The sequence below is a fragment of the Pogoniulus pusillus genome, chromosome 34 (assembly GCF_015220805.1).
Source record: "Pogoniulus pusillus isolate bPogPus1 chromosome 34, bPogPus1.pri, whole genome shotgun sequence".
NCBI classification, from domain to species: domain Eukaryota; kingdom Metazoa; phylum Chordata; class Aves; order Piciformes; family Lybiidae; genus Pogoniulus; species Pogoniulus pusillus.
The window spans coordinates 1607256-1627038 of NC_087297.1; the positions used below are offsets into that span (position 1 = coordinate 1607256).

The window sequence follows — 19783 nt, forward strand, 5'->3', positions numbered from 1 at the left end:
GAGCTCCAAGCTCAGCCAGCCCAACCTAGCACCCAGCCCTGCCCAACCAACCAGACCATGGCACTAAGTGCCCCAGCCAGGCTTGGCTGCAACACCTCCAGCCACAGCCACTCCACCACCTCCCTGGGCAGCCCATTCCAGTGCCAGTGACTGTCTCGGGCAAGACCACAGCTGGGCTCGGGCTGGACTGCAGTCAGCCGGTGCGTTCCAGCCGAACCGAGCCCACGGGAAGCCCAGCGCGGGGTCAGTCGCCAGCTGAGAGGGTGCGCGGGTCCGGGAGCCGCTCACACACCGCAGCAGCTCCGCGCCCCGCTCTCGCGATAGCAGGCGTAACTCTCGCGATAGCTCCCCGCGGGGCGGAGCCTGGCGCCGCCGGTGCCGTTCCCGCCGCTTCGCGCGGAGCTGCGGCAGCCAACCAGGTAACGGCGCGCGCCGCCCGCCGCCGCCGCCGCCCGCCGCCGCCGCCGCCCGGCGCAGGACCCGCCCGGCCCGGCCCGACCCGACCCGACCCGCCCCGCCCCGGCCCCGCCGCAGCCAGCGGCCCTGCGCCCGCCGCCTCTCCAGGGCCCGTGGGACCAGCCGCACTTGCCCGTTCTCTCCGTTTCGGAGGATCCGGGCGGCCTCGGTGCCGCTCGGGGGAAGGGGCGTGTGGGACATGCCCGAGCCCTCCTTTGCCGTCCCGGCTCCTGGGCGTGACGGAAGCCTGGCGGGAAGTTGGAGCGGCTGAGGCGCGGGGTTCGCTCCCGCCTGGAGGAGCCCTCAGGCGCTGGTCATGGCGGGACTCCTCCGAGCGCCCCGGCCAGCCTCACCAGTGAGTTTTGCGTCTGCTGTCTGTGCAGGGGGAGAGAAACGGAAAGCGAAAGGACAGGCGCCGCTGGGCGGTACCGGAGGTTGTCGGTGCTGGGGCTGCTCGGTTCTGGTCGGGCACTTCTGCGCTGTGGGTACGCGGAGAGGCTGCGTGTGCCTGTGGAAACACAGAGGAGCGGCTTCGGTGCTTCGTCGGTGCCGCTGAAGGCGAGCGTCGGGAGGCAGTTTGTGGTTACGAGATGAGGGGAATGGAAGTGTTTAGGTCCTGGGCTAGGCTTAATCAGGAGCAAAGCACCGGCTGAGAGTGGCCTGGTGCCTGGCCTGCCTACAGGTGTTGGAAGGCTGATTGAAATAAAGCTTTTAAGGGGTAAAAATTCATAGAGTGGTTTGGGTTGGAAGGGACCTTAAAGATGATGCATCCAGCTCTAATCCTCTTGCCATGGGCAGGGACACCTCCCACCAAGCACAGGTTGCTCAAGGCTTCATCCAGCCTGGCCTTGAACACCTCCAGGGAGGTTGGGGAGCACAGAAGCACCCAATGTGATCTTTGATCACATTGGGTGCTTCTGTGCTCCCCAACCTCCCTGGGCAACCTGTGCCAGGGTCTCAGCACCCTCAACCTGTGCCAGTGTCTCACCACCCTCCCTGCAAAGAATTTCGTTCTCATCTCCAGTCTCAGTCTCTTTCCTCTTCCATCTCAAAGCCGTTGTCCCTCATCCTATCACTACAAGTCCTTGTAAGTTCTCCCAGCTGCTCCCCAGCTTCCCTGTAGTCCCCTTCTGGTAATGCACATAATGGGACATGAAGCTTAGAAGAGGGCAGAGCCTTGCGACCAGAGGAGCTGGCGTGTGGGTTGCTGCAGCGTTCCCCTTTTCTCTTGCAGCCCTTGGAGAGACCTAAACTCTTGTCAAGAGGAAAGGGACTAACAAAAGTTTGAGGCTTTGCAGCCAGGGGTAGGGTGGGAGGTGGTGTCACGCCTGGCTGAGCAGCAGTGGTGCCAGGAGAAGCATTGAGCTGCGGGAGCAGTGGATTGCCGTCTTCATGCCTGGAGCTGGGAGTGGCAGAGTGACTTCCCGTGCTCTGTAGCTCTTAGGTGTCTATTTTGTATACAGCCTGTGGCCTAGAAGGTGTCTTAGCCTCTGGACATCACCCTGCTAGCACCCAGTGCTGCACAGCATCCTAATAAACCTGGTATCTCTTCTCTGTGTATGGAGTGCCAGTGGCATCCTGGCCTGCATCAGGAATGGTGTGGCCAGCAGGAGCAGGGAGGTCATTCTGCCCCTGTACTCTGCACTGGTTAGACCACACCTTGAGTGCTGTGTTCAGTTCTGGGCCCCCCAGTTTAGGAGGGACATTGAGATGCTTGAGCGTGTCCAGAGAAGGGCAACGAGGCTGGGGAGAGGCCTTGAGCACAGCCCTAGGAGGAGAGGCTGAGGGAGCTGGGATTGGTTAGCCTGGAGAAGAGGAGGCTCAGGGAGACCTTATTGCTGTCTGCAACTACCTGAGGGGAGGTTGTGGCCAGGAGGAGGTTGCTCTCTTCTCTCAGGTGGCCAGCACCAGAACAAGAGGACACAGCCTCAGGCTGTGCCAGGGGAGATTTAGGCTGGAGGTGAGGAGAAAGTTCTTCCTTGAGAGAGTCATTGGACACTGGAATGGGCTGCCCGGGGAGGTGGTGGAGTCGCCGTCCCTGGAGCTGTTCAAGGCAGGACTGGACGTGGCACTTGGTGCCATGGTCTAGCCTTGAGCTCTGTGCTAAAGGGTTGTACTTGATGATCTGTGAGGTCTCTTCCAACCTTGGTGATACTGTGAGACTGTGATACTGTGAGTGGCCTTTGCACACCGGGCAAGGAATGCTGCTTTGGGACAGCACAGGGCTAGGGGCTGGCATTGTGCTTCCTCCCAGCTCTCTCTCCCTGCCTGCACCTATCTGCACGTCCATCCTAGGCATTATTTTCCCTGAGGACTAGAAAAGCCTTTCTTAGGACAAGAAAGTAAGCTAAGAACACCTTTTACACCTGTAAAACTGCCCAGACCTGTCAAAGGATCTTGAACGTTGTTGGGGGCCTTCTGTTTGAAGACAGGTTGAGCACATGTACAAAGGTGACCTAGAGAGGTCCCTTTCAACCCAAACCATTCTATGATTCAAAGCTTTAGATTGTTCTGGGATCTTGAAGCAGGCGAAGCTTGTCAAAACACATCTCCTTTTGTCCCTGTTTGTGTTGTGTTGGTGTGCTAATCGCTTGCAGAAACTCTGAGCAACTTCTGTGCTTTGATTTTGTTGTTATAAACTGGAGCCCAGGAAGTTCCACCTCCACGCGAGGAAAAACCTTCACTGTGAGGGTGACTGAGCACTGGGGCAAGCAGGCTGCCCGGAGAGGTTGTGGAGTCTCCTCCTGTGGAGATTTTCAAGACCTGTCTGGACATGTTCCTGTGTGACCTGCTCTAGGTCACCCTGCTCTGGCAGGGGGTTGGACTCCATGAACTTCAGATGTCTCTTCTGACCCCTAACGCTTTAGGGTCTATTGCATGCCCAGTGCCAGTGGAATTGCAGGGCAGCTTGGCTCCGTGCCAGACCCAAGTACCGGTGCTTCCCCTGTAGTTTACCCGAGGGCATCGTCTGCGCTAAGAAAGCCTTCGGAACAAGCCAGAATGATGGGTGGGATTGCTAGAGTTGTGTAGGCAGGCTGATTTTTGAGACGGAGCTCTCTGATGTTGATGGTTTTCTTCTCGAATGCTGCTGGTTTGGAGATGAGTGAATGCTGAGGTTGCTTTCCTATTTCTTTTTTATCAGGGTGCCAGAATCGTCTCAATGTAGCAGGGTGAAGACTTCAAGGGGTGTGAGCTTTCCTTTGCAGAAGGGTGCCCTTTGAATCCTGTTTGTGTAAGGGATGTGTATAAACAAATACCTCTGTGACAAAACTTTGGACAGGTGCTTTTGCTGCCAGACAGACTTGTGGAAGCATGGGTTCCTCTTGGAAAACAGGAATTCTGTTTAACTGTGGCTTTACACAGGGAAAGAATAAAGGCTCCTAAACATCTAGATGTAATTTTAAGTTCCTAGCTGGTTAAGGAGGAGGGGGAAATTCTGTTAGTCTGTAAAGACTTACAGTAAAATGCTTAGCAACTCTGCTCTGCCCTGGTGAGACCACACCTGGAATGTTATGTCCAATTTTGAGCTCCCTAGAAAGTTCCACCTCAACACAAGGACAAACTTCTTTACTGTGAGGGTGCTGGAGCCCTGGAGCAGGCTGTCCAGAGAGGTTGTGGAGTCTCCTCCTCAGGAGACTTTCAGGACCCATCTGGATGTGTTCCTGTGTGCCCTGCCCTAGGTGACCTTGCTTTGGCAGAGGGATTATACTCTGTCTAAAGATCCCCCCCAGCCTCTACTGTTTTGTGTGATTCATTAGAGTCTAGCAGGAGGTGTCCCTGCCCATGGCAGGGGGTTGAAAAGTAGATGTGTTTTAAGATCCCTTTCAGCCCAAACCATTCTTCAGTTCTGTGATTCCACACTTTCAGGGCGATGTCGGTATCAGAGTACAACTTGACAGGGACAGCAGGCTTTGTGTTTAGTCTGTGGCTGCAAGCTCCTGACAAATGAGGTGCTGTTGGTTTGTCATTCCAGGCACACACCTGTCTTCAGAAACTGTTCCATCATTATGTAATTTGAAACTTCAAGTGTGAGGGTTGAGCCAGTTCTGCAAATAAGAAGTTGGGAGCAGAAACTAAGCAAGATGAATGCATCTGGAGGAAGCTGTGGGAGCCCTAGCTCTGCAGAACCTGCAGGAGATTTCTTCAAGGAGCTGTGGTCCAAGCTGAAAGAATGTCATGATAAAGAAGTACAAGGTAAGCTGTCATAGCTTGGTGTCATGGGAGGCTGGCTGCTGCCACAGGGGGACTTGGAAGCAGAGTACTACTGTGTCTGCATGGAATGGGATAGATTTGGAATGTCTTATGCAGAAAGTTGGACTGGGTAATCGCAGCTGATCATTATAGATTCACCACCTGAACCTGTTAACAGGGTTATAGTTGAACTCTCAACAAGTACAGAGGGTTCTGTGAAGGCATAAGCAACATGACATTACAGGAGAGCTCTGTTAGCTTAGGAAATCTTTCTCTCTTACTTCACTGTCCATGGATTCTGGTTCAAAGTTTCCAAATTGGATGATTCAAGGAAATTTTTTGGTAGAGGTTCTCCTCCCCTTCTCTGCCCTGGTAAGGCCACATCTGGAATATTGTGTCCGGTGCTGGGCCTCTCAGTTCAAGAAAGACCTCAGGGAACTGCTTGAGAGAGCCCATCCCAGAGCCCCCAAGTTGCTGCAGGCAGTGAAACATCTCCTGTGAGGCCAGGCTGAGGGAGCTGGGGCTGGGAGCAGAAGAGCCTGAGGGCTGCTCTCAGTGTTGCGCTAAAGATGTGCAGGGCAGTGTCAGGAGGAAGGAAGGAACCAGGCTCTGCTCAGTGGTGGCCGAGGACAGGACAAGAGCAAATGGGTGCAAGCTGGAGCAGAGGAGGTTCCATGTGAACATAATGAAAAACTTTGTCACTGTCAGGGTGCTGGAGCCCTGGCACAGGCTGCCCAGAGAGGTGGTGGAGTCTTTGGAGGCATTCAAGACCTGCCTGGATGTGTTTCTGTGTGCCCTGCCCTGGGTAATCCTGCTCTGGCAGGGGGTTTGGACTGGATGAGCTTTGGAGGTCCCTTCCAGCCTTTAACATTCTGTGATTCTTTTGCCCTTGGCTTTAGTCACTTGAGACTCTATAAAATGTTTTGTTTTGTTTATTTCCCCTGACTTGTGCTAAACATCACTGCAGATCATTAGTCCTGAAGTGAGAAATGCTTCTTCAGTTTTTAGTGTTACAAACTTTCTGGACAAATCCTCCCATAGAGTAGCTTATGTTTGCATTAGATTTTGTGACCTCTGATACCAATTTCACTATGGATTGACTGTTGGTATCTTTTAATTCTCCAGTGGTAGTAGGCAATTAATAGCACTCAAAGACTGATTATTGCACCATATGTTTACATTTGTGTTCTTACTATAATCTTGTTTTACAAGTAGTCATAAAATGGTTTGCTAAAAATATTTCCTGAGGAGTTAGCATTTCATTCTGCTACTCTTAAGTCACAGCAATGAAGAAGAGTGTGGCCAGTGGGTTAAGGGAGGTTCTCTTCCCCTTCAGCTGTGCCCTGGTGATCCCACATCTGGAGAACTGTGTCCACTTCTGGGCTCCTCAGTTCAGGAGAGACTCCAGCAGAGAGCCACTTAGATGCTGAGGGGACTGCAACATCTCTGTGAGGAGGAAAGGCTGAGAGCTCTAGGAGAAGAGCAGACTGAGAAGGGATCTTCTCAATGCTCAGCAAGCACTAAGGGGTCAGGGGCAAGAGAATAGAGCTGGGCTCTTTTCAGTGGTGCCCAGTGACAGGACGAGGGACAATGGACAAACTGGAACCCAAGAGGTTACATCTGACCAGGAGAAACTTCTTTGGTGTGAGGATGCTGGAGGCCTGGAGCAGGCTGTCCAGAGAGGTTATGGAGTCTTTTTCTTTGGAGAGATTCCAAACCCACCTGGATGTTGTGACCCTGGGCAGGCTTCTATGGGTGACCCTGCTTTAGCAGGGGCTTGAACTGATTTATCTCCAAAGGTCCCTTCTGTCTGCTACCATTCTGGGATCCATTCTTTTTGAATTAGAACAGCATTTGATTAAATTTCACAATGTCCCATTTTGCATATCCCTTTGCATTAAATTTGGTTTATAGTAGGCCTGGAATAAAAAGAGGTGAGTTTATCTGAAGTAAGAGCTTTAGTTGTGCAAGCAAACTGTTGTAGCCAAGCCATTCCAGTGGCCTTGGGTGTTTCCACCAACACACATGGGCATCACTGATCCAGATGATAGGATCAAGGTATCCTTACTAAGTCTGCAGATGACCCTAAATTGATTGGCACTGTAGATCTGCTTGAGGGTGGAAAGGTTCTGCAGAGGGACCTGGATAATCCAGGTTGATGTGCTCAGACAAATTGCATGGGGTTCAACAAGGCCCAGTGCAGGGTCCTACACATGGGTTACAACAACCCCAGGAATGCTCCAGGCTTGGGGCAGAGTGGCTGGAAACTGCCCAGCAGACAAAGACCTGGGGGTGCTGATGTGCAGCAGCTGAAGACAAGCCCAGGTGGCCAAGGCGGCCACCAGCATCCTGGTCTGGATCAGCAATGGTGTGGCCAGGAGGAACAGAGCAGGGATTGTCTACTGTGCTCAGCACTTGAGCACTTGAACCATGCCTTGAGTCTTGGGTTCAACTTTGGGATTCTCACTCCAGTAAAGACATTAAGAGGCTGGAACAGGTCCAGAGAAGGGCAGCAAAGCTGTGGAAGGGTCTGGAGAACAGGGCTGGGGAGGAGCTGGTTGGGGTTTAGTGTGGAGAAGAGGAGGCTATAGAAGAGTTACAGAGAGCTATAGAGGAGTCTGGAGAAGAGGAGTTGCTCACAGGAGGCTGAGGGGAGACAGCTCCCTGAGAGGAGGATGAGGCCAGGTGGAGATTGGTCTCTTCTCCCAAGGAATTAGTGACAAGAGTAAAGGAAATGGCTTCAGGATGCACCAGGGAAGGTTTGGGTTGAACATTAGAAGAAACCCCTTCCCCTGAAAGGGTTCTCAGAGGCTAGCACAGGCCCATCCCTGTCCCTGGAGGTGTTTCAGAGAGGCAGAGCTGTGCTGCTGAGGGCCACAGCTTGGTCCCAGCCTTGACAGAGTGAGGGAATGGTTGGACTGGATGAGCTGAAACGCCTTTTCCAACCGAAATGTCAGTGATTCTGTGATCTAAATTCTCTGTTTGCTGGCTTTTCCAACTTCTGTTTGGCAGCTGAAGGGGAGATGTAGCAGAAAGTAGCCTGTTGTTGTGTTTAAAGAAGTATCTGTGACAGCATGAAACACCCTTTCAGTTTGTGTCCCAGAAACACCCTTTTCCCTCGTGTCCCCAGACACAAACACCTTATTTTTCATAACTTTTCCCTTATGAAATTCCTGCTGGGTCTGCTCTGAGTGGGTGTGCTGTCAGCTGCAGAAGCACTGACAGGATGGGATCTGGCAATCTATGGCATGTCTGAACAGCAAAACCTGAGCAAACAGAAAGCTCTGGTGTAGGGGGGGATGTTAAGTGACTCTTCCTCTACTTTCTCGGGGTGTGCAGCACGTTTGGGTTTTCTTTATGCAAGTGTAGATACTTTTTAGACTCCATGCTGGGTGTGGCCAGAGGATTTTGCCACTGGGCAGCTTTTTTTCATGCCTAGCCCTTTGTCAGTATGTCCCACACCGTGTTAGGTAAAATTAGGTCTTCAATGATAACATCAAAGACACGCCTGAAGGAGAGTTAATTTTTGCAGAAGGTGGGGATCCTCTTGGAGAAAACGGCACTGGGAGATATTTTAGCAACATCAAACGCAGGCTTGCCTGGACTTTGCTTGTTTCTGAAGTCTATAAATAAGAATTAAAATTGACTCATGAGTTTCCAATCCAAATGTCAGCAAAAAAATTACATTCAAGATGGCAGAGGGTGGATTAAGGGGAAGATAATAGTTGGAGAAAAAGCTTTCTGCATGTATCATAGAAACACAGAATGGTTTGGGTTGGAACATTAATCATCTAGTGGCAACCCCTCTGTCATGGGCAGGGACCTCTCCCACACCATTGAATCATAGAATCAAGCAGGTTGGAAGAGACCTCCAAGCTCAGCCAGCCCAACCTAGCACCCAGCCCTGGCCAAGCAACCAGACCATGGCACTAAGTGCCCCAGCCAGGCTTGGCTTCAACACCTCCAGGCACAGAGACTCCACCACCTCCCTGGGCAGCCCATTCCAATGCCAATCACTCTCTCTGCCAGCAACTTCCTCCTAACATCCAGCCTGAACCTCCCCTGCCACAGCTTCAGGCTGTGTCCCCTTCTTCTGTCCCTGGCTGCCTGGCAGCAGAGCCCAACCCCACCTGGCTACAGCCTTCCTTCAGGGAGCTGCAGACAGCAATGAGCTCTGCCCTGAGCCTCCTCTTCTGCAGGCTGCACTCCCCCAGCTCCCTCAGCCTCTTCTCATAGGGCTGTGCTCCAGACCCCTCCCCAGCCTTGTTGCCCTGCTCTGGAAACCTTCCAGCACCTCAACATTTCTCTTGAATTGAGGAGCCCAGAACTGGACACAGCACTCGAGGTGTGGCCTGAACAGTGCTGAGCACAGGGGCAGATTAACCTCTCTTGTCCTGCCGGGATTCCGATACTTCCAGACTTGGAGCCTACATAACTTCTCTAGGCAACCTGTTGCAGTGCCTCATCCTCTTCACAGAGAAGGCTTTCTTCCTAATGGCAAATTTAAATCCAGCTTCTTCATGTGCAATGAAATAATGAGCTTCTACATCTACCATGCACTGAACACTGCATGGTAGTGTTCTCTCGCCAACCCATCAAAGTAGGGTTTGTGGCAGGTGTGTACAGCTACAGAAGAGAGAGTCGAATCATAGAATCAGCCAGGTTGGAAGAGACCTCCAAGATCATCCAGTCTAACCTAGCACCCAGCCCTGTCCAGTCAACCAGATCATGGCACCGAGTGCCTCATCCAGGCTTTTCTTGAAGACCCCCAGGGACGGTGCCTCCACCACCTCCCTGGGCAGCCCATTCCAATGCCAATCACTCTCTCTGACAACAACTTCCTCCTAACATCCAGCCTAGACCTACCCCAGCACAATTTGAGACTGTGTTCTCTTGTTCTATTGCTGGTTGCCTGGGAGAAGAGGCCACCCCCCACCTGGCTACAATGTCCCTTCAGGTAGTTGTAGACAGCAATGAGGTCACCCCTGAGCCTCCTCTTCTCCAGGCTAAACAACCCCAGCGCCCTCAGCCTCTCCTCATAGGGAGAAAATACATGAAACAGTAGAAAATGTAGAAAATGTTTCATGTAGAAAATACATGAAGCAGTTTGAAATGGATTTCATTGATAATTTTTTTTCATGTTATGATATTGAGAGTATTTTGCCCCCGTGGGAGCTAAAGAAGCCCAGCTTCTTAATCTTTTAAACTGATCACTAGCCGAAAAACCTCCACATTTTGGCCTTCTAGCAGTTACTTATCAAGGAAAGTCCATTTCCTCTCCAGCATTGAAAGAGATTTCTCTGTCTCTCTGAATGTCTCCATCTCTCTGGATTTTCTCTATCATGTAGAGAGACAACAGCTGTTAAGCCCACTGTATGGCTGCTACAACCCATCTCCAAAAGATACTGGGCATGAGCAGTGTCAGCTGACTGAATTCACAAGTGATCAGCAACTCAGAATGATGATAGTTAAACTATATATTGACTTATGTTTCCTGCCTGCAGACTGTGGGGCACTTGCAGAGTGCTCACCAGCTGGAAAGGGGTTTAGGAATGCTGTTTATGAAGTACCTGATGTCTACAGATGTTGATTGTTGCATGGAGCTCAAAAGAATTATGTGGCTGCTTGCTCCTTGTGGGGCTCACCAGCTTGTTTCCTGACTCAGAGTCTAAAGCTCTAGACTCAAACTGTATTTCAGTGTGGAAATGTGCACACAAACTCTCCTAGCAAGAGCTAACCTGATTTTTTTTCAATGACTCTTTACTGTGAGGGTGGCAGAGCTCTGGAGCAGGCTCAGGGAGGTGGAGTCTTCCTCTCTGGGGAATTTCAAGGCCCTCCTGGACATGTTCCTGGGCAAGCTGCTTTAGGTGATCCTGCTCTGTCATGGTGTGGATGGAATTGATAATCTTCAGAGGTCCCTTCCAACCCCAACCATTCTGTGATTTGATTCCTTGCCTCTGAAAAGCAGGGAGTATAAATAGGGGGAAAACTAGTGACAGATGCAAAGCAAATTGAGGAAAGCAGTCTGATTGATGGATTGCTTTAGGAAAGGAAATGACTGGAAGCTCCTCAGAAGTGATTATACAAAACAGGGCTGGAGGGGATCTCAGAAGGTCATCTGGTCCATCTCTGTGCCCTTAAGGCAGGATTATGCCTGTGTGGGTGCTGGCAGAAGCTTGTCCAACCTGTTCTGAGAAAATTCCAGCAGCAAAGGTTCTGCAGGCATTCAGGCACTTGAAAATCCATCAGCAGAGAAGCTGTCATACCATTAATTGCAACAGTAGGGGCGCAGAGGCTGATCCAGCAGCAGGCTTCACTAAGCAGCGCTGTGTGTTTAGCTCATCTGCCGGATGAGCGTCGCAGGCCATCGCTGTCGTGGCAGTGCATGGCCCTTACCAAAGCACTGCTCAGCTGGAGGTGATGCCAGGTTTATGGAATCACAGAATTGGGGCATTGGAGAATCCCCAAGATTGAGTCCAACCATGAAACCAGCACCACCCTGGCTACTTAACCATGTCCCCACATGCCATGGGCGCAGCTTTCTGCAGTGCCTCTAGGCATGGGGACTCCTGGGCAGCCTCTGCCAATCCCTGACCACTCTGGCACCAAAGACATTTTTCCTCCTCTCCAACCTAACCCTCCCCTGGCACAACTCTGGAACGTTTCCTCTGCTTCTATCACCTAATTCTAGGGAGAAGAGCCCAACTCCACCCGACTGCAGCTTCCTCACGGAGCTGTAGAGAGCAGTGAGGTCTTCTCTGAGCCTCCTCTGCTCCACACCAAACACCCCCAGCTCCCTCAGCCATGGCTTGTGTGTTCCACAGAAACCCTGCATTAAGGCTAGCTCTGAGTCAGGACACACACACTGCAGCCCCACAGCAGTTTCTGCTCTCACCGGAGTGTGAACTAAGGAAATCTGGAAAAGCAAAGCTCTTTCAGTGAGCAAACTTAAAACCTCTGAGTGCTCTGGACAAGCAAAGGAAGAGATTACACTGGAGGCAGTAATTCAATGCTCTTGGATAAGTGTATCAAGCTGGTTTCCTGCCTCCTCATTGCAGTCATTTGAATTAGGGAAAAATGCAACATTTAAGTAACTGGTGTGGTTCCTCTTGAGCTCAGGTGAGAGGGGAGATTGAGTTACCTGCAGCACAGAACTGGGCCTTTTGAGTGCTGCCTGTACCATCTGTGGCTCAGGTTGCCAATGTTACAATCCTAAAGCCCTGCAGAACAGACAACCTGTTCATACAGGAGATGCATTGTTGTGCAGCTTCATTCCTTCTGCTGGGCGTGGAGCAGCATTAAAGCACACTTTATAGGGCTTCTAATTGCAGATGCCTAATTGACTTGATGAATAGCAGCTACTTAAAAAAAACAACCTTCTTTCTGTGCTGATGTGCATGATAGAGCACAACAGCTCACAGGTGTTGGGCACTTGGAGATAGAACCAATCTTGCTGGGTTTGCTGAGGACGTTTCTTTAAGTGGGCTCTCTGCATTTTTGTCTCCTTGTCTTACTGGCATCTTGTAGCAGCCTGTGCCATGGGTTCTCTGAGACTCTGACTGGCCTGACTTATCTTCTAAGTGGCCTGAAGAGTGAAATCCTCAAGCCAGTAGTTTTCCTCTTCCATACAATCACAGAACTGTTTTGGCTGGAAAAGACCTCTATGATGATGAAGTCTCTATGATGATGAAATCCAAACATTCACAGATTTTTTGAGGCTGGAATACACCCCTGAGGTCATCCAGCCCAGCCTCTGACCTAACACTAACACATCCAGAGAACAGCCAGACAGAGAGGGATCTGAGGGTGCTGATTGATACCCACATGAATATGAGCCAGCAGTGTGCCCAGGTGGCCAAGAGAGCCAGTGGCATCCTGGCCTGCATCAGGAATGGTATGGCCAGCAGGAGCAGGGAGGTCATTCTGCCCCTGTACTCTGCACTGGTTAGACCACACCTTGAGTACTGTGTTCAGTTCTGGGCCCCCAGTTTAGGAGGGACATTGAGATGCTTGAGCGTGTCCAGAGAAGGGCGACGAGGCTGGGGAGAGGCCTTGAGCACAGCCCTACGAGGAGAGGCTGAGGGAGCTGGGATTGGTTAGCCTGGAGAAGAGGAGGCTCAAGGGAGACCTTATTGCTGTCTACAACTACCTGAGGGGAGGTTGTGGCCAGGAGGAGGTTGCTCTCTTCTCTCAGGTGGCCAGCACCAGAACGAGAGGACACAGCCTCAGGCTGTGCCAGGGGAGATTTAGGCTGGAGGTGAGGAGAAAGTTCTTCCCTGAGAGAGTCATTGGACACTGGAATGGGCTGCCCGGGGAGGTGGTGGAGTCGCCGTCCCTGGGGCTGTTCAAGGCAGGACTGGACGTGGCACTTGGTGCCATGGTCTGGCCTTGAGCTCTGTGGTAAAGGGTTGGACTTGATGATCTGTGAGGTCTCTTCCAACCCTGATGATACTGTGAGACTGTGATACTGTGATACCTCTGAGACAGTGCTTCCTAACATCCAACCTAACCCTAGGGAGGTGCTTCCTGGCATCCAACCTACCCCTGAGGGAGCACTTCCTGACATCCAGCCTAGACCTCCCCTATCAAAGCATCAGTGCCCTCTAGTCTGACTTCACCAAATCTGGAGCTGAACCATGTCCCTCAGCACCACATCTCTGCCACTCTGAAATACCTCTAGGGATGAGGATTTAACATCCTCCCTGGGTAGCCTGTTTCAGGCTTTGAGAACTCTTTCAGTGCTTCAGAGGTTTCTTCTAACGTCCAACGGAAACCTCCCCTGGGGCAGCCTGAAGCCATTTGCTCTCCTGTCACCCGAGACCAGCTAGAAGAGCCCAACCCCCACCTCTCTCCAGCCTCCCTTCAGGGAGCCAGAAGGTTTCTCCTCAGCCTCCTCTGAGCTACTCTGAGTTGAGTGTGGCAGGGAGAGCCGCAAGAAGCCTGTCAGCTGCCTTGCCCTGCATTTTCCCTGTTGAGATGTAGCATCAGGTGTGAGTTTTGGTTGAGTTTGGATTTGTCAGAAGTGTTTTTGTTCCAAGTGGCTCACACTAGCAGGAGCTCTGACAAGCTTTCCAGCTGAAGTTGCTCACAGCTTTTCATAGACTGAAGAAAAGTACAGCAGTTTGGAAAACAGTGAGGTTGCTTTTGGATGCCATGGGAATTCCTGTGGGATGGATGTTTGCACCCTTATTTCTGACCATGTGAAGCAGGAGTGCCCAGCATATCTGTGGGCAGTGTCCCAGAAATCTCCATAGCCCTGCAGCCCATTAGTTAAGTGGTGCTGTACTTAGAGCACTTTTATCTTCCTGCCCCAAACATGCAGAGCTGCCTGAACTGCTGCCTACCCCTGGGCTGCCAGCAGGCCACTGGTCGTTGCAAGCCTCTTTACTTCTGCACAGAACACAGGTTTAGGAGTGTGTGGGTCTTAATGGGAGAAGGGCAACAGGTTACAGGGCCATAGAATGGAAGGGACCTTGAAGATCATGTAGTTCCAGCTCCACCTCCAACTACAGCAGCTTGCTTAAGGTCCTAGTGAACCTGGCTTTCACCACATCCAGCCTTGGAGCCTCCGTGACTTCTGTGGGCAGCCTGTTGCAGTGCCTCACCATGCTCCTGGGGAAGAATTGCTTCCTAATGCCTGAGCTCAATCCAGCTGCTTCCAGTTTGTTGCCATCACCCCTTTCACTCCATGCTTTTGCCAAAAATCCCTCCCAAATGCTCCTGTAGCCCCCTTCAAATACTGGAAGGCTGCTCTAAGGTCTGCCCTGAGCTTTCTCTGCTCCAGGCTGAACAACCCCAGCTCTCTCAGCCTGTCGTCATAAGAGAGGTGCTTCAGTCTTGGATCATCTCTGATCCTCCTCTGCACCTGCTCCAGCAGTTCCATGTCCTTTTTGTGCTTGGGGCTCCAGAGCTGGCCCCAGCACTGCAGGTGCAGTCTCAGCACAGCAGAGGGGCAGAATTCCCTCCCTGCCCCTGCTGTCCACACTGCTGGGGATCAGCCCCAGTGAAATAATCATTCCTTTGTTCTCCTTAAGATATTCCAAAGGAGCTTTGCTGAGAGGGTCTGGTGGCACCCCTGCAGCAGGGGAGGTTGTCCCTGTGTGCCCTGAGGCTCTGCAGTGTGTATTCCCTGTTCCCTGCAGGCCATGTTACAGCTCCCTGCTGGGATGCCACATTTCAAGTGCAACATTTGTGTGTACACAGAACATACTTTGTGCTACTTCTGCAGCTGTAGTCAGTGAAAATACACCGACAGGGCCTGCTGTGCACCTGTGGCTTCTTACCAAGCTGGTTTTGCACCTCTCCAGGTGGGAGCCTGTGTTTCTAAGAAGTCCCTATTCCTAGAGATCACAGCAACTACTGTTTGTTTCCAAAATCCTGTGCAACCTCCTCCAGCAGTGCAGAGCAAACCCAAATTAGTGACAGTTTTTCTCTCCTGTGCAGCTGTCACTGGCAAAAGCACTGCCCCTGTCATGACAGTGGTGAGGCACTGGAACCAAGTTGCCCAGGGAGGTGGTGGAAGCTTCATCCCTGGAGGTCTTTAAGGCCAGGCTGGATGTGGCTGTGAGCAGCCTGATCCTAGTGTAAGATGTCTCTGCCCATGGCAGGGGGGTTGGAGCTGCCTGATCCTTGAGGTCCCTTCCAGCCCTGACAGCTCTGTGGTAGTTTGTTGTCTCATTCTTTTGAAGCAGAATTCTCTAACTTGTGTTTTCTTCTTTCCACTTTTCAGGCTTACAGCTGAAAATATCTAAGCTGAAAAAGGAAAGATGCTTGTAAGTACTCATCCTGATGACCTAATATATTAAAGGAGTGTCTGAGTCCCTTTAATGAGCCTTAATTCTTCTAAGACCAGTTGAGATTTCTCCTTGGGCATGTATAAAACTCTGCTCACTTTGGTTATTCAGCTGAAGTCATCTAAAGATACACACAAACTTCCAGGCTGTGTAGCCTCAACAGTAGCTCTGCCTTCCTCCAGCAGATGACTTTTCAGCTCTTCAGGGTTTCTGGAATGCCTACTAAGATGCTGACTTATTAATATGAAAGCTAATTAGGGAGGCTCTTTGAAAGGGAAGTCACAGCTGTAAAAGAGAATTAAGTGACAGGGCACCAGGGCAGCTGGGTTTAGAAATGTGGCTTTTCCTTGCTCTGTGTTTGCCCTCAGTGTCAGGTGTTGTGCCTTAACTCAGCTTTCACTCCTTCAGTAAAGATTCTGGAAATACCTTTGCTAATATACCCTCAAGTCTTGCATTTTAAGACTTATATTATTTGCTAGTGATTCTTACTTCTGTTCAGTAGAGGCCATTTGGGGCAAAACAATCTGAGTTCCAAGATCTCCATGTGCAGCAGAATCACAATCTACTTACAGCATTAAATAAGCTTTTCCTTTTCCTTCATTGAATGGTGTCAGGAGGTTCAGTAAGGCAAAGTACAGGGTTCTGCACCTAGGTCGGGGCAACTCCCTATCAACACAGGCTGGGGGCTGCAGAGATTGAGAACAGCCCTGCAGGGAAGGACTTGAGGCTGCTGCCAGATGAGAAGCTGGTCAGGAGCCAGAAATGGGCACTGGCAGCACAGAAGGCAAGTGGCAGCCTGGGCTGCATCCAGAGCACTGTGGCCAGAGATGGAGAGAGGGGATCCTGCCCTCTGCTCTGCTGAGACCTCACTTGCTAGGCTGTGGCCAGCTATGGACACCCCAACACAAGAGAGACGTGGACCTGATAGAGAAGGTCCAGAGGAGACCATAAAGATGATCAGAGGCCTGGAGAACCTCCCCTGCAGGGACTGGCTGAGCTGGAGAAGGCTCCAGGGAGACCTTAGAGCAGCCTTCCAGTACCTGAAGGGGCTACAGGAGAGCTGAGGAGTTACATTGGACAAGGGCTGGGAGTGACAAGATGAGGAATCATAGAATCAACCAGATTGGAAGAGACCTCCAAGATCACCCAGTCCAACCTAGCACCCAGCCCTAGCCAATCAACCAGACCATGGCACTAAGTGCCTCATCCAGGCTTTTCTTGAAGACCCCCAGGGACGGTGCCTCCACCACCTCCCTGGGCAGCCCATTCCAATGCCAATCACTCTCTCTGTGAAGAAGTTCTTCCTAACATCCAGCCTATACCTACCCTGGCACAGCTTGAGACTGTGTGCCCTTGTTCTATTGCTGGTTGCCTGGGAGAAGAGGCCACCCCCCACCTGGCTACAATGTCCCTTCAGGTAGTTGTAGACAGTAATAAGATCACCCCTGAGCCTCCTCTTCTCCAGGCTAAACAGGCCCAGCTCCCTCAGCCTCTCCTCATAGGATTTGTGCTCCAGGCCCCTCACCAGCTTTGTTGCCCTTCTCTGGACATGTTCCAGCACCTCAATGGCTTTATGCTGGGAGAGGGGAGATTGAGACTGGAGATGAGGAAGAAATTGTTTGCAGTGAGGATGGTGAGACACTGGCACAGGCTGCCCAGGTTGAGGCCCCATTCCTGGAGACATTCCTGATCAGTCTTGCTGTGTCCCTGGGCAGCCTGCTCTAGCTGGCAGTGTCTGCTCAGTGCAGATGAGATGCCCTTTGAGGATCCTTTCTAACCCAGTGCAACCTGTGAATGTGTGAGAAGAGATAGGAGATCTGCTAATGTTTCAATTATTCCTTCAGGTTTAATTCTGTTAATATTCTCTTAATCTTATGCTAATATTAGGCATGACCTGCATTAGAAATTGCACTTCTAAAAGTCTGGTGTAGGAGGAATAAAAATAGATTACTTAATCTCTTCTTCAATTTGGCCAACAGTGTAATTATGGTAGATATAATAAAACCACTGACACAAGTTGAGGGTGGTGAGATCTTGGCACAGGTTGCCCAGGGAGGTTGTGGAGCACAGAAGCACCCAATGTGATCTTTGATCACATTGGGTGCTTCTGTGCTCCACAACCTCCCTGGAGGTGTTCAAAGCCAGCTTGGATGAGACCTTGAGCACCCTGTGCTGGTGGGAGGTGTCCCTGCCCATGGCAGGAGCATTAGAGCCGGGCTTGGGCAGCGAGGAGAGCTGGGGCTGGGATGGGAATCCCTGACGGGGCTCTGAGCCTGCCTGAGGGCACCAGGAGCTGGCCTGGCCGAGTCCTGGGAGTGGGCTGGTCTCGTCCCCTGGGGACACAGCTCCACTGTGCAGGCTGCAGGCTGTGTGCCCCAGGGTACCCCAGACCCCGTGGCTGAGTGGCTGTGGGGAACAGCCCCGGGGACAGATCCTGCCAGCCGAGTGTGCTCCTGGTGCCCTTGTCCCAGTGTCCCTGGCGTGGAGCGAGCAGTGCTCTGCTCCTGGGGGGGCTGTTAGCTCTGAACAAAGCTGTGGAGATGAACTTGTTCAACCTTCCCATCCCAATCAATTCCCCTTTGGGAAGGAAACCAAAGAATATTTTAGTTTTCACCTACAAAAAGCTATATGGAGGTGCAAGGAGCAGATAACTAAGAGAGCACAGCAGCGAGAGTTAATCAGCAGCAAGTGACACCCAGGGACACTCCTGCAGGTAGGGATCTGCTGCCGTGTCCCTGGGTTGTGGATAGCTGCGTGGGATGTGGTGTGAGTCCTACCTAAAAAACAGTATGTTAGGAAGAAGCTGTTGGCAGAGAGAGTGATTGGCATTGGAATGGGCTGCCCAGGGAGGTGGTGGAGTTGCCGACTGGCTGGGGCACTTAGTGCCATGGTCTGGTTGATTGGCCAGGGCTGGGTGCTAGGTTGGACTGGATGAGCTTGGAGCTCTCTTCCAACCTGCCTGATTCTGTGATCATCTTTAAGGTCCAACCCAAATCAATCTAAGAATTTGTCTTATCATGCTGTCACTTTTCTTGCTCCTGAACTCCAGGAAGGGTTTTTTGCTGTCTCTCTTAGTTCCATTTCTGTGCTTGTAAAAGCAGGAATTGCAGCTTCCTCTCATCTCAAAAAGGAGGTCATCAGGGGGTTTTCTGTACAACAGCAGCTCAAACCACTCTCAATCTTTTGTGACAGTTGCTCCCAGAACTCCCTGATGTGCTGATGGTTGTTGCTGGAAGGCAAACAAAGGTGGTCTGTCCATAAGAGTCAGTGCCAGCTGCTGGAATCCATCTTTCCTTCTCCTGTAACACGAGGTGTGGAAATGTCTCCTGTGCTGACCATGGCTGTTCTTCTCTGACTGCTTTGTGCTACAGTACTTGATTTGCTCTGCTGCAGCACAGCACAGTGCTTGTCACTGTCTCCCACAGCATCCTCCTGGAGAAACTGGCACCTTGTGGCTTGCACAGGTGAAAACTTTCCTGGGTGAAAAACTGGCTGCTGGCCAGGCCCACAGTGATAGGGAATGGAGTTAACTCCAGCTCATGGCCAGTCACAAGTAGTGTTCCCCAGGGACAGTGCTGGGGCTGCCTTTCTACAATGACTTCATCAATGATCTGGAGAGTATCAAGGCACCCTCAGTCAGTCTGCAGGTGACAGTCAGCTGGGAGGGAGTGTGGAACTGCCAGAGGGTAGGAAGGCTCTGCAGAGGGACCTGGCCAGGATGGATCAATGGGCTGAGATCTATGGCATGAGGTCAACAAGGCCCAGTGCTGGGTACTGAACTAGGGCCACAACAACCCCAGGAATGCTCCAGCAGATTGGTTAGAAAGTGCCCAGTAGAGAAAGACCTGGGGGTGCTGGTTGACAGCAGCTGAAGATGAGCCGTGGTTGCCCAGGTGGCCAAGAAGGGCACCAGCAGCCTGGCCTGAATCAGCCATGGTGTGGCCAGCAGGGCAGGGATTGTCCTGTACTCAGCACTGGTGAGGCCAAAGCTTGAGTGCTGGCTTCAGTTTTGGGTCACTCACTCCAAGACAGTGCAGGACTGGAGCAGGTCTAGAGAAGGGCAACAAAGTTGGGGAAGAGTCTGGAGGAGAGGGCTGGGGAGGTGTCATGGAGGGGGATTCTGCCACCTACACCAGTTGTGGCAGAGAGGAGAAAGTAATTGGTGTGAGAGGATCTTTATAAAAATATATCTGTTTATTAACTTCAATATTTCAACTCTCACCACCCCCAACCACTGAACTTTAATATTAATATTTGTTCTGCACAGTTCTGAAGACATTCTGGGAACATATCAAACATTAACTATCATAACAACCAGCACACATCCAAACTATTCACAGGGA

The 19783-nt window shown here is 51.5% G+C and overlaps 1 protein-coding gene across 2 annotated transcripts in view; it reads left to right on the plus strand.

Annotated features, from left to right (window-relative positions):
- The first annotated feature begins 568 nt into the window (after positions 1-568).
- Positions 569-19783, plus strand: part of RBBP8 (RB binding protein 8, endonuclease) — a 56103-nt gene continuing 36888 nt past the window's right edge. The window contains exons 1-3 of one of the 2 annotated variants that reach the window (XM_064170621.1): positions 569-811; positions 4430-4650; positions 15377-15419. In XM_064170621.1, the coding sequence (XP_064026691.1) occupies positions 4539-4650; positions 15377-15419 (155 nt within the window). In that variant the 5' untranslated portion in view covers positions 569-811; positions 4430-4538. The remainder of the gene's footprint in view (positions 812-4429; positions 4651-15376; positions 15420-19783) is intronic. The other variant, XM_064170620.1, reaches the window with a different exon arrangement.